We start from the raw sequence: 13,868 nt of genomic DNA on the forward strand, positions 1-13,868 counted from the left end.
AGGATTGGAAAAAAGCAAAGTTGTTTTATTTCGAGATAATCTTCGCTATGCCCACGAACAAATCGATGCCCCAAAAAGGATCTTTGTGTGAATAATGACATGGTCTGTAACAGTTATGCTTCTGTCGAATTCGTTCCTCTTGTCTGCTCTGGACCAGCTTTCTGGAGAAATTAAGAACGATGCTGGGAAACTACAATGCATAAAAAAGTACCGTGGTTGAATTCCATATTATCTATTGAAGACTGACTCATGTAAAATCCTCCGAGACAAGGAGGCACATTGGTCGCTGTCCGATTATTGGGCCAGAAACAGAATAAAAAGTACCAAGTATGGACAGTGGGCTTGGAAACCCAGATGTTTAAAATTTTAGCATTCGTGAGAAGTAGGAAGTAAGAAGTGAGATCGCTTCTATGTACTGAGATATAGTAGCGGCCCTGTGGAGTTTTGTCCTTCAGTCTCTTTTTCTGCTCGCCGTCCTGAAGTGATCATAACACCGATCCAGCTGTTGGTTAAATGAGTCGTTCAGGATCAAACCACTCAGAACTACTGACTATGCGCAATGTGCTTTTCCTGATAAAGGACTGTACGAAGATTGGTAGGAAAGTATGGATGTACTGTGACACGTTGGTGACATGCTTCATTTGGAAGAGTCCAATTATTGAATTCACTGCACCAACACTATCCAACATCACCAGCACCCCTCATATTTGATTACATTGCAACATTGCTGCAACATCTCTGCAAGGGTTCTAATTTCAAAAGTGGAGTACGACGGAAGGATCATCGCAGTCTTTATTTGCATCATATTTTACACTGATATATATATCAAAAATCTTGTTACCCATTTTCAGGTATACCAATCCTATATAAATCCGGCATAATGGCATTTAGCTGCCTCTCATCTGGCTGCCATCTTCCTCTTATATCTCTCCACACCTCTGTTGCCCTAGCCTGACCAGAGCATGTCGCGAAAGCCTTGAGCACATTCGTTACGATCCAAGTCGACATGTATATACCTTCTACACCTTGGTCGAGGGCTTTCAAATATGCTTTCCACACACTTTCCAGTCTGGCACCTGTCCACTTCGTGTATCTAGTACCACCATGAATACAGAATCCCTTGAAAAGAGAGAGGAAAAGTGCGCCGTGTAAGGGAACGTTGAAGAGGCCCATTTCTTCTAGAAACTTAGCCGCTTTATCTAGCTCGCCTTCTGTAACTGCAAAATGATTGACCAACAACCTATAAGTTTGAATATCCGGACAAACGATGGAGCTTTGTTGAGCTTTCGCTCGGCCTTTTGGATCATGCTTGAATTCCAACGCCATTCGTAACAATGCGCGCTTGACTTCTCTGCGATTCTTGAAATGCCTGTGCCATTCCTGCGTGCCCGAACGTTCCGCATGCATGATTTTCATTCGCTCATAGATATTTAGCGCAGCGCTGGGCTCATATGACTTGATAAGAGCCGAGATCATTGCGTTGAGAACAACGGTATCGACAATTTCTCCAGCGTTGACCAACGCTGCATACGCTGCTCGCGCTCCATCACCGTCGCTTTTCAGACCACAAGTAAATATCATGCTGACATAATGAAATCGGTTGTACTCGAGGCCCCTGGCTATCATTTCCTTGTAGATCATTTCGCCAAGGGTGAATTTGCCGGCTTTGCATGCGACATCATAAAGAACATTGAATGTCGCATAGTTGCCTCTGACACCTGCGATGTGCTCCATTTCCCTCCACAGTTTCAAAGCACTTTCGACCTCTACATCTGTGGCCTTGGCAACGTATTTGGAAGCAAAAGAAATGGCACTTGTCCATTCCGAAACACTTAAGGGAATAGCTGTTGATTTCATATCGTCGACAACCGAGAAGTACCTGAGCATCGAGTGCTCGTCCTTCCTTTCTACGATACTCAAGTGGCGAAGTAACATGTGTCTTAGGTTGGCTTCTAAATAAGGAACTCGAGGTTCTGGCAATTCACGATAGATTTGATATACATCTTCCGCCTCATGGGAGTAGAAATTCTTCAGTGCGGATTCCAGCTCTTTGAGCTTTTCTTTCGTTTCGTTATTGGCCGGCCATGCCTGATGAGGTGGCCATTCGTCTTCCTCTTCATCCGAAACTTGTAGATGGGGAGCGTACCCTGGCTGGTGAAGGTCTGGAGATTCCATAACGGGTAATTGATGTGTATACGAAGTCCCATGGTACTGGTCCACAAGCTCCATGAGCTCCTCTCGAGTCTGATTTGCCTCATTTGTGATCTTCTCTTCGTCCACCGTAGATTGTGCATTATATGTATAATTTCGTCCCCGTGTATTGACTTTGGTCGACCGTAAATCCTTCGTAGATGTGTTAGGTCTGTGAGAAGTGAAAAAAGTTACCGGTTGTAAAGGCTTCGGGGTGTGTCTGTGGCAATGGCCTGCACTGGCAAGTGAGGAAATAAACCATGCTTCGAGTCCGACTGTACTTGAGATCATTTGTATAGGTTTCCTGAGATGATTTCGTCTGGAAGGCTTCGTGGAAGCTTTTTGGATGTCAATTGGATATAAAAAGGAAAGAGCTTGTCGAGGGGCTGCTAGCTTCGAGATGAGGGTGCTGCTCGTCGAGGAGGAGATACAAGAGGAGGACATGAGCCGGCTGACATTTTGAGTTTTTGTCAACGTCTCTGAAAAGTCATTGGAGCCAGGCCAGCCCTCCAGTCCTTATCTGCCGTTGTGGTTGACTTGGGAGCTTGTGGGGGGTTGAGGATTGATATGTTGAAAACTTTAGGACTTATCGCCAAAATTTCCAAAATTTTGGCGGAGATTGCCGCCAGGCTTCAAAAACCTATCAATATTTGCGACCCAGAACACCACCACCCCCGCAATATTGTTCATAGATTATTTTGAGACTGTAAGTTCGATATTTTGACTGAGTGAAATAGATTCTAATATTTCGAAAGTTCCGCGAGTATGAGGGGCCTCAATTTAAAGCCATCGCGCGTTTACCAAACAGCTTCGGCATTACTCGCATCTGAAAGTATTTCCCAAGCACCACCATGGTATAAGACAATCGGCTCAGTACCCCCTTCTGAAATCCTTACACGGACACAACCTGTTCAACACCGAGGAAGCAATGGCAGACCTAGGACGAAAAAAGCTAGCAAGCTATTCAAACCACAAACTATTGTATACGAGGAAGATCGAATAAGACAAGAATTCTTCCGTGATCATCCATGGGAGTTGGCAAGACCTAGAGTTGTGCTGGAGGACGATGGACGAGATGGGCAAAGATGTGATTGGAGTAAAATAGCACAGCCAGGAAGACCTTTGACCGGTGAAAGGTAAAATTGATTCTCAGGGTATTGCGACGTTTGGTTAACATTTCGACAGTGTGGTACAGAGGCAGCTTTGGCTGATACACAACACGCAAATGTCTAATAGTGAGGCTTATGATATAGCACGGAAGGAATTCTATGCTCTTCGTCAGGAAGAGGAGATCGAACGAAGGATCGCGAAAGAAGAGGCAGAATACGTTGGAGCATACTTTCATAAAGGTGCTTTGGAGGTTGGAATGGAGCTGGAAGATAAGAGTTACGAGGACTGGAAGGCATGGGCTACCAAGGAAGTCGAGGCCGCGAACTTGCAACAACAAGGAGCATACACTGGTGTTGGCACCGAAAGTGAGGATGCTGCTCTTTTGGATGATGCAGAGGCTGTTGAAGAGCCGGCAACAGCCGCATGAAAATGCTCAATCTTACCAGAGGCATGTATAACAGCATTATAAGGGCAAAATTGGCGTTAATGAGCATGAAATTTACCAGGTGATGTTGGACTAGAGTTTTGAAGGATTTATCAAAGGTCGGTGGTACATGCGGTAGGGCTAGTAGGTCACTGATATTCTTTTGTGTGGTGATTATCTAGGCCAGCTGTACTGTTCAGAACTGTGTTTCCTCAAATTGGAGAACATATTACTGATGGTATTTTGGCGTTCTGCTAATGCACCAAGAAGCCCCTCCATTCCACCCTTTTCTGAGCATTTTCCCCATTTATCTGTCTAGCAAGTCCTTCCCATTGAACGAGGAATCGATCATAAATACCTAACCACAACAAAACTTTACCACTCAAACTCAATGTCTTTACCCTTGCCCAGCTTTCCACGTAAATCGTTTGCATCTTCCAAATTGGGGCCACCCCAAGAAACTTCAACAGGAAGCTTGCCATGACCACAAGAACAGCAGTAGCAGGACCATTTGTAATGATGATATCTGGATATTGCTGGTGTATTGTACTGGTTATCGAAATTTTGTGTAGTGCCCTGAGACATCCCAGCATACACCAGAAGGATGATATGGGCGCAGTGTAAAGTGGTTGATGTATCTCTCTTGCTCTTGGAACAACTATGAGATCCCAGACCCCCGTGGTAGCATCAAACTCGCCAGATTTGGTACATGGCGAAGAAGGTCGAAGCTTCGATTGTATACGCTCCTCGCAATCTTGAGCCTTGGTAGAAGAAAAGTTATCTCCCGCAGATATAATATATGTCCGGTGTTTGTATCTGGCTACATTCGTATCGCGAAGAAGAGATACCATCTCTGCAGTATGACCACCAGAACCAAGAACCACCACCATATGAGATGGCTCATCCTTGCTTTTGACTGGAGGTCGCCGAGCATTTGGAGAGAACAAATAGAGAAGTCGAAGCTACATTGTTTCAAATCAGTGCATCATTCTAGAACATTGAATATGATCTTACAAATGCAGTGGTGATGATAACCAAGGCTGCTGCTGTGATCAGAGACAAGGCTGAAATATAAATCATGGTTGGAGCCCATGCGAGGCTGAAGGAGCTAAGTGGATGTTTCTGGACCCTTCAAGGAGGGAGAGGACACGAAGTAGTTTGGAATATGTGTATAGGAGTGTATGGTGTAAAATAAATGAATGTATGGTACGAATTGGGTAGATGATTAGGATGATTTGATATACGGCTCTCATATCATGAATTAACAACAGTATATGATATGATGTGAACTTGATCAGATTAATTTTGAATTACCATTATCATCTTCATCATCATCATCGTCATCATTCTTCATCATTATCAAATATGGTAAGCATTATTGTTGTCTCTTTCCTTTCCATCGATCAATACTGTACCGAACCGAATCGGTTATTCCTATTTTGTGTATAAAGGCCGAAGCTAAAATTTCGAGTAATCGTCTAGACTTGAACTTTAAAAAAAAATCACACTGAGCAACGCGACGCGATATTAAACCCCCCCTTCGGCATGATCTTCATCAACCATGCAACTACAGCTTCACAAATTTCACAACTTTCAAATCATCAAGACAACTCACACTTTCATCAACTTATAGACTACCAATCAAACTCACATCATCAAAGATGTTTTTCAGCAAACGTTTAGTTTGTTTTTACTGTGGACGAAAGTCAAATCTTACATGGAATTCTCAAATCTCATATTTTGAATGTGAAACCTGTGAAGCCACCAATTATTTGGATAGCAATGGCAATATTACAGATCCACCATCGGCCGTCACTGGATCAAACTTGAATTTTCAGGATACCCAAGCAAACACCACTGAATCATCTATATTCTGCGAACGATGCTTGCGGAATCAACAATACCACTACGATGTCATGAGGCAGCTCGATGTCGAGCTTGACCCTGAACATCCAAATTACCAGGCTTCTGAAGAGAAGATCCGTGTTATTAAGAAAGACCTAGACAAGCGTTATCCAATGGTTTGCGAAAATTGCGCACCAAAGGCTCAGGAACAACGTGATAGAGCAGATAAATTCGCAAAATCTGACTGGCTTGGAAGGTTGAACGCTCTCAGCGAACGAATCAGAAGCCAAAAGACATGGAAGGATACCTTTCAAAATGTCATATATCAAACCCTCCTTTACCCAACTGTCTCAAAAATCTGGTACCTCGTTGTTATCGGACAGGTTCTTGCTCTTGTTCTAGGCCTCTTTAATGTTACAGATATTTTGACCAAGACCTTGAACTTGATCCCCTTTTTACCGGACAACCTAATATTGAATATCATCTCTTTTTTGGCATCCAAGAGATGCTTTGGATGGAGTATATTTCACAACTTTTTGTCATGCGGCATGAACCCATTCTTTTCACGATGGTATCCAAGAGGAAATCCTAAACGTATCGTTGGCTTCCTCGACTGGTATGGATACCAAGTCCTCTTGCAACTGGTCTTGCGAGTCATTTTAAGCTCCACGTTCGAAAACGGACTTTTCGCACACCTTTCATCCCACACAACGATGATAGCCAATATTTGCACCGTCTTTTTCAACTTTCTCATTGCATACGGATCACGTTTCTATCTTGGTCCTAAAAAAATTGCGCTCTGGAAATCAACCCCAGGCCCAATATACACACCATCGGCATTCCAGACCTCAGAAAAATCTGGCAATGCACTGTCAGATGTTCTTGATGAAATAATGGCCTCAACACCAAAAGGCCATCATCAAACACCCTCACCACCAACACACCACTCTCAACAAAGCAGCCAGTACAATCAAGAACAGTCATATCAACATGATCGTCAAAGCCACACATCTGGTTTTCGCGAAAAGGCTTCCGCAAATACCTATGCTCGAAACTACAATCAACGCCATGAAATTCCAAGACAAGCGGATCTTCTTCTGAAGACTACCACCTCTGGCTTGAATCCCGTCGAATTCAATCATTACCTAGCAACTGGTGAGTTGCCAGATTGGAAATTGCAAGAAGGCGAGGAGATGGATTGGGACCCTACCGTTACTCGTGTAAACCATGACTTGAATATTCGTCATCGTGCTCTGGACACGAAATCCAATTATGAGACCCCCTTACAACAATTCGGTCAATCACCATCCTCTTCGCAATCTCTCGCTCCATTTAACGGCCCTTCTCCATTTTATGGCAAACTGCCAGCGGCTCCAATCAGTCCGGCTCATCGACTTCGCAATCCACCAAACAGGCCAAGGCTTGAAGCGCCATCTGCCCAGAGAAAGGAGAATTTCTTCAACAGCATGACTCAAAAGCAGGCTTTTGGCCAGACGAACAACAATCGCCATGAGATTCAGATTGCAAATCCAAAACTTCACGTCCCAGAACCTAAAGCTTACCAATTGGATGATGGTTTTGAGGAGGCTTTTGGTAAATTTTCGCTCAAGGAAAATGAGGATTTGCCCACTCAAGAATTCGGAAAATTGAGCTTTGGGAAGGCTTTAGGGTTAAGCTTATTGCTCGGTGGATTGGCAGTGGGCGCAGGAGCTTACTATAACTCCAATTCTTCATCGCAAGACGAGGTTTCCTCGTCACTTGAATCAATGTCAATTGAAAACACCTCCACTATGTAGGTGGGGAACTTCCTCCATGGGTTCTCCCATGGGGCACGTAAGGACCCTGAGATTGTCATTGATTCACTTGACTTAGAATATCTTTTCTTGCGGTGGGGAATTGGGATCGGGATTGGATCGGGATTGGATCAGGATTATAAAAGGAGTTGGATTGGAGTTTCATTGTATAGATTGACTTGGGGCTTGGCTTTGGAATTGGCTTGGACATTGGCATGGCGGTTCTATGGCTTGTATTGAAAGACATCACGGATTATGAATTATGATTAAGATACCCTGTATAGATAACCAACTTATTAGAAATAGAACAATAAATCGATTAATGGCTATGCGTTTTGTATTTGAATATTGAAAGTGAATGTGCAACATTATTGATACTTTCGCAGCATTCTTACCTTTGCCCTTTCCGGTACCAACGCCAGTAGACAGTTTGATTGCCAAATATGCAGCGAAAAGGTGAAGATTGCTAAGAGGCTCCGGAATCTGCATTTCTTGGTAAAATTCAAATCTGGCTTACAGTACGTACAGCATTAGGTGTTGTAGATCTTCAATATCAACATAAAACTGACAGTTCTGTGCCATCGATCTGTAACTGCATCCACGTACCGAAAAATGATATCCTGCTCGTGGGTTCTTCGATGCCTTCGAATCTGGCGAGTATTGGACACTTTCCCATGAGCATCATATTCCCCATCTAGGAAAACTTCCATGAATCTTTTCCCGACTCCAGAGAAGAGAAAAAGGAAAATCCAGTATACTGTGATACTCCCACTCACAGATACTTGAGGCTTTCTTCTCTTAACTTCGATTTTATCGCTATCATTGTGAGGCCGCTGTTTGTTTGGGGTAAGTTTGGAAATATTACGGATTCGGTATGTGGGTTTTCGGTCTCTTGTACATGAGTTTGCAGTCTTTAACTCAGATGAAGGAGAGCAAGTTCATTCTACCATAGACTTTTAAGTCACCATTAAAGTATCAGTACGGCACAACAGTCATCGTCAGCTCAATGATAATCTTTCGACTTTTATAGTCACTAATAATCGTTCATAACAAGGACATACAAAGTCAATGAATTGCAACAGTACTACCTCATTACTCAAGAAACTCGAGCTTCAACAATGTTGCTTCCAAACTTCTCTCCACAGAATCAAATGAAATCGCGAAATCAACAGCGTCCCGGAACATCTGACCAGCAAATTCCTCCTTGGAGAACGGCGTGAGGTCCTTAAAAAAGAAAGGTCACGAACTTACAGTATGGGGAAAATGATTAGACGGAGTGGTCAAGACATGATGGATACCAACCAAAGAATTGGGAACACTTAGCACGGAATTGCTTTTTAACTTAAACCTCAGGCTTTCTTTGGAAGCGACGATTTCATTTGACACTTTTCAATTTGCAGGCCATCCACATCGATACGGCGATACCGCCGATCCTGAAGTTTCAACACAGACAATATAGTAGGCAATCGAGTCACCTTTCTGCAACCCTAAATTTAAATGCAAGTAATAATTCCTCCTCATCTCCATTCGTCATAAATAATTTATAAGCTTTGGTATTTAGCACCAACCCACCTCTTCTTTCCTTAGAGAAATAAGCTTCATACAGAGACAGAGCCTAGAATGTGTCTCAAATCATCCGTGATTCTAACTGGCACCCACTGACACCAGGCACTCCGCTATTGTGAATCAGCTCAACATCAAATACAACCGCCACTTTTCAAATCAGTAGCAATTCTCAGCTTGCTTCTCAAGAGAAAACTTTACACAGGTTGGGAGAGGACGCTTGAGCATGAAAAAAGGAAAGGGTTAAGGCGGATAACAGTATTGCACATGTCTGGAACCTCGTGGAGCCTCCACGAGATATTCATACTGAGACAAGTACACCCTGGGAGGTAAGTGAAAAAGCTTGATCGGGGAATTTCACGGTTGTTTCTGAGAATGATACCTACTGCAAGCTTGATAGCATCTTATCACGCTTGAGGAAATGGCTGCAAAAAGGTTCCGGTAGTTACTATGTCCGCAGAAACATGGGACTTGGGAGAAGGAACTCTGAACTTCCGGTCAGCCGCATCTACTTTTGCGGATAAGAAGAGCCATTATACTTTTTCCTTCGGCAGGTTCTTCCGCTATCCGCAAAAATTATATCGCCAACAGGTCCCTTCTCTTCAGTGACGCTATCATTGACAGCAACTTTTTGGTCGCCCGGAAGTCTTGTTTGCTCGAAGGCTGGTAAGTATCGAAAAGTCGGGTACTTGATATGAAAACCTTGTAACCAACATTTTGACCGACCACATTGTAATACGGACATGAGAACTCCCAAGTGAAACATTTCGAACATGTCATCTGGGTTTTCCGAGGTAAGAGTCAAACAAAAGTATGATGGATTGGGCATTCAATGGGGTTTAACTTTAGGGGCTTAACTTTGAGATTCCACAGACGTTTTCGGGAAAATGGAATTGGAACAGTCCCTTGAACCGCATACACATGCTGCCTTAGGCATTATTCGGCATTCGAGGAACTGGCAGCAGTATTTGAACATTATCTGCGGCTCTTGTCAATATTGATCTTCATTTGCAAGACCGTTGTTTTCTTGTATTGTGAAAGAAATTTGGTGGCTTCATGGAGGGGAACTTGACCCAGATTAATGGCTCGGTTTCGATGAGACTACGGTATCAACTATGTCAGACTTCTCAGGGAATCGCAGACTAATGACTTAGTTGAATGCTTGGCAAACGTAGGTATTATCGAAGAAAAGCGATTGCTTGCCATGTCCTGAATGCAGTCATACCCAAGGCTATCGGTTGCTATTCTCACGATCTAGTATCAAAAATCGCGGAGGCCTTGGTCGAATACAATTCAGCTGTTTCCTTGTCATTCTGGCAGTCTTTTTACGTGCCGGGGAAAATTGCCTGTTCGGCAATGGTAAGTAGGACAGATAGAGCTAACTATCTAGTGAGTTATCGATGACATGTACGCCCATACCTCGAAATTATAAAGACAATGATTCTACTCGCAATCTTATCTTCAGCCGAACTACGAGTGCCGTCTTCCACGTAAGCTTGAGTTGGAAGTAGGTATGCAATTCATATCCCCCCATCAACCTGACGCATGTAGCAAATGCCAAACATTCTGTGATAAATCTAGAAGCTGAACATTGGTCTTTGGAAGACGTATTTAAGGTTCTCATGGTATGAATAATTTTTCTTGATGGGACAGATGGTGATTGGTATCTTGGCGAAAATTGAGTTTAGTCAAAGCTCTATGGGGATTTTCTGGAGTCCCCGAATAGCGTACCTATCACCTACACTAAATTTGGACATGATTTTTCCTGGTGAGTAGGAAACGGGATTTGGTACAGCAGACACTCTACATATCGATATCGCGAGAATTGAATGCGAGTAAAGGGTTTCTGACAGAGAGTAGGATTCCACAGAGATCATGGTGGCGGGACTCGAGGTGTGTGGGGTGTTTGCCGTTGAATGGGGATATTCCGTATGGTCATATTTTGACTGGCGAAAGCCAGCTGTCGTGGCTGTATACCCCATGGACTTGTCTCTCTTCCACCGTTACGCTTTTGGGATTAAGTGTCGAGGTGATCATCCTGTGAGTATCTATCGATCGACAATAATGGATTGGACTTATTATGGCTCGGTTAATTGTTTTTCTGGTTAGCTGTATGTTGGCCCTCGAGACCATGTAGGGACCTATTACAGGATTTGAGAATGTCAAGGACCCAGATAGTCAGCAAATTCGTCAACTATTCACTCACTAATAATTTCGATTCTGGTAGTTACCCACATACTGTTTATTACCATTTATCCATTACCAGTAAGAAGAAGTCTCGTCTCCCAGCATCATCGCCTGTTATCAAACCAGAGGGCACACCACAGGGCACACCACAGGGCACACCAGAGGGCACACGAGCACACCACTTTCGCAACAGAACATCGGTATCTAACACAGACTTAAGCAGAAGGATCATTTGTGCATGATCTCTACAGTGAAATGTTATTAGGGGGTATCGGCGGTCTCCAATAAAATGCAATAACCCTGTAGAGACATGCCTTCAAATGCATTGTGTCCATCCCTAGTAATGAAGATGCAGGTGCGGATGTAACGGGGAGCTCCAATTTATCTCCTGATTTGCATTTGCCGCTTAATTTCTCTGTACAGTGGAAGAAAAATCCACACTTCACTAACAGCCACGTCAATTAGCTACCTGGTATGTCCTTTTATGAACACAAACCATAATTATGACCTTGTATATATATATATATCTATCTATATATACATTCAATATCTATTTGCATATCTATTCACATATATATCCAAAATATCAAAAAAGATGGGTCCTGATTTGCTTTGTGAATCAATTTCATTGTGAGTTTAGTTAATAATAGGTAAAACCTTTATGGCTCAAACTCTGGGGTTCCTCGGGACAATGGCGAAAATGTGCAGAGCAGGATGTGGTGGACGTGTGAATATGTGAATACTAGCTTGAATACCTTTATTAGTTAAGCCAAATCTTACCTTGTCTGACTTGAGTTAGATTCATCGGACATTAATAACTTCCTTGGAATTGGCTTACCTAGACATACAGAAGTAACTATACTAGTAACTACTAGGTAGATAAATCACCAAAAATCATCATTTTTTCTGGTACGATCAATTTTAGTTACCATTTTACAATTTTAGTTATGAATCTACCATATCTAGCTCTCGCACAATGCTCATTACTTTAATTCTCCCCAGAATTTAAGGTATTCGGTATTTCCTTCTATTCTTATCAAATCGAACGAACCTACCTACCTACCTACCTACCTCCTCCCTCCCTCTCACATACAAAAACAAATCCACATACTCCATACATCCTTTCCTCTTCACCTCACACGACACCACGACTTTCAGCAGAACATCTACTTACCTCTCTCTAAGTATCCCAAGAGCACCTTAACCGATTCATCTACAGCATGTTAATGAAGAAATTTATCCGTGGTCAATAGCGGCCAACCGTCAGAGGATAATTTTCACTTGTGAAGAGGATTCCCTTTTTGCAAGCACCAACATACGCCTGAGACCCCCTACCTCAAGGATATACTTAGATCCCTCAAAAACGACCATTGTCAAACGACGACCCGTACATATATCACTTCAATCTTCATATAACCCTACAACTCCCTCATAACATGGCGGATGAACTAGTCGCAAAAATCTCCCGACGATCAACAAGAGTTTTCGCTACAGAACAAGAAATTATGCAGCCAGGAAACGCAGGTGTCGCAGGTGTCGCAATGGCCCCTCATGATGCCAGATACAGCAGCAGTCAAGACGAGAAAGACAAGGAAAAGGACAAGAAGCACAGAGAGGCTAGAAGCTCATCCCACCAAAGTCCTCTCCAAAGTGCCGATGTTGGAAAGGATCTTGGTATATTGTACCCTGCCAAAACCGAAACGATTGCAACACAAGGTAATTGGACTAAACTCACATATATTCATTCCTGTATATCAGATCATTAGCTAATATGAAGATTGAATAGTAACCAAGTCAGTTGACACTACCAAAGCTTCAGCCAAGGAGAAGCAAAAGGATAAAGAGAAGGAGAAGGAGAAACATGATCTTAACTTTGGTGTCATTGCTCCAAATGCAATTTATCGTAGCAGCTTCCCCCAACAAGAGGACTTTGAGTATCTAGGAACTCTCGGTTTAAAATCTATCGTGTGAGTAATTGCATGACCGAGTTTGATGGCTAGTACTAAGTTCTGAAGCACGCTCGTGAAGAAAGACTTCCCTCCCGAATTTCTCGCATTCATGGAGGCTCATGGCATACGTCATTATGTCATCGAAATGCAAGGAACCAAAAAGGTCGACATTCCCGAGCATATTATGAACCAAATCATGAGAATCTCTCTTGACAAGGAAAATCATCCATTGTTAATCCATTGCAATCATGGCAAGGTAATTAACTCTGATCCTTGTTCTGATTGAATCCAAGCTGATGAAAACTCATAGCACCGCACTGGTTGTGCTGCTGCGATTATTCGTCACGTCTCTGGCTGGAGTGTTCAGTCGATCGTTGAAGAATACAAGACTTTCGCCTCATCCAAGGCTCGTGATGTTGATATCAAATACATCACTGAGTATCAAGTCTCAAGTCTCAGTGGGCTCGATCGTAATCAGTCACTTCAACCAACTGGTCCCTGGTCCTTCAAGAAAGCTCGTCCTTTCGCTCTTGCGTTCTTGCTCATCTGGATCTACGTGAACTTGATGAGATTTTGGGATCATTAGCTGGATGCATGGCAACTAATTCTCTATGGTGTTTGGGTATATTGGGTGGGACTGGTATCTTTTGGGATAGGGTATTAGAAAGACATCGGTTATGCAGTGCGCGTTAAGGCCGATGCGATTCGGAGTTTAAAGGGTGGTGTTGGATTACGATTACGGGCCACCGCGCTTCAACTACATACTCAAGATAGAGTGCAGCATTCTTATAATATACTTCCTTGTAA

General features: G+C 43.0%; 6 protein-coding genes across 6 annotated transcripts; 3 read left to right on the top strand and 3 right to left on the bottom strand.

Annotated features, from left to right (window-relative positions):
* Positions 1-837: 837 nt before the first annotated feature.
* Positions 838-2,634, bottom strand: EAE97_007023 (uncharacterized protein; the record flags this gene model as incomplete). The annotated part of the gene is made up of 1 exon (XM_038877536.1): positions 838-2,634. The coding sequence occupies one exon, from the start codon at positions 2,632-2,634 to the stop codon at positions 838-840; it is 1,797 nt and encodes a 598-aa protein (XP_038731726.1).
* A 321-nt stretch (positions 2,635-2,955) lies between these two features.
* On the top strand, positions 2,956-3,727 carry EAE97_007024 (uncharacterized protein; the record flags this gene model as incomplete). The annotated part of the gene is made up of 2 exons (XM_038877537.1): positions 2,956-3,326; positions 3,376-3,727. The coding sequence occupies 2 exons, from the start codon at positions 2,956-2,958 to the stop codon at positions 3,725-3,727; spliced, it is 723 nt and encodes a 240-aa protein (XP_038731727.1).
* Positions 3,728-3,978: 251 nt separating this feature from the next.
* Positions 3,979-4,804, bottom strand: EAE97_007025 (uncharacterized protein; the record flags this gene model as incomplete). Its single annotated transcript, XM_038877538.1, has 2 exons — positions 3,979-4,686; positions 4,739-4,804. The coding sequence occupies 2 exons, from the start codon at positions 4,802-4,804 to the stop codon at positions 3,979-3,981; spliced, it is 774 nt and encodes a 257-aa protein (XP_038731728.1).
* Positions 4,805-5,385: 581 nt separating this feature from the next.
* EAE97_007026 (uncharacterized protein) lies at positions 5,386-7,365 on the top strand (the record flags this gene model as incomplete). The annotated part of the gene is made up of 1 exon (XM_038877539.1): positions 5,386-7,365. The coding sequence occupies one exon, from the start codon at positions 5,386-5,388 to the stop codon at positions 7,363-7,365; it is 1,980 nt and encodes a 659-aa protein (XP_038731729.1).
* Positions 7,366-9,433: 2,068 nt separating this feature from the next.
* Positions 9,434-9,691, bottom strand: EAE97_007027 (uncharacterized protein; the record flags this gene model as incomplete). Its single annotated transcript, XM_038877540.1, has 1 exon — positions 9,434-9,691. One exon carries the CDS (start codon positions 9,689-9,691, stop codon positions 9,434-9,436), a length of 258 nt encoding a protein of 85 aa, XP_038731730.1.
* A 2,857-nt stretch (positions 9,692-12,548) lies between these two features.
* EAE97_007028 (uncharacterized protein) lies at positions 12,549-13,647 on the top strand (the record flags this gene model as incomplete). Its single annotated transcript, XM_038877541.1, has 4 exons — positions 12,549-12,828; positions 12,899-13,079; positions 13,128-13,317; positions 13,372-13,647. The coding sequence occupies 4 exons, from the start codon at positions 12,549-12,551 to the stop codon at positions 13,645-13,647; spliced, it is 927 nt and encodes a 308-aa protein (XP_038731731.1).
* Positions 13,648-13,868: the final 221 nt, after the last annotated feature.

This window comes from Botrytis byssoidea (assembly GCF_014898295.1).
Source record: "Botrytis byssoidea strain MUCL 94 chromosome Unknown BBYS_013, whole genome shotgun sequence".
NCBI lineage: Eukaryota > Fungi > Ascomycota > Leotiomycetes > Helotiales > Sclerotiniaceae > Botrytis > Botrytis byssoidea.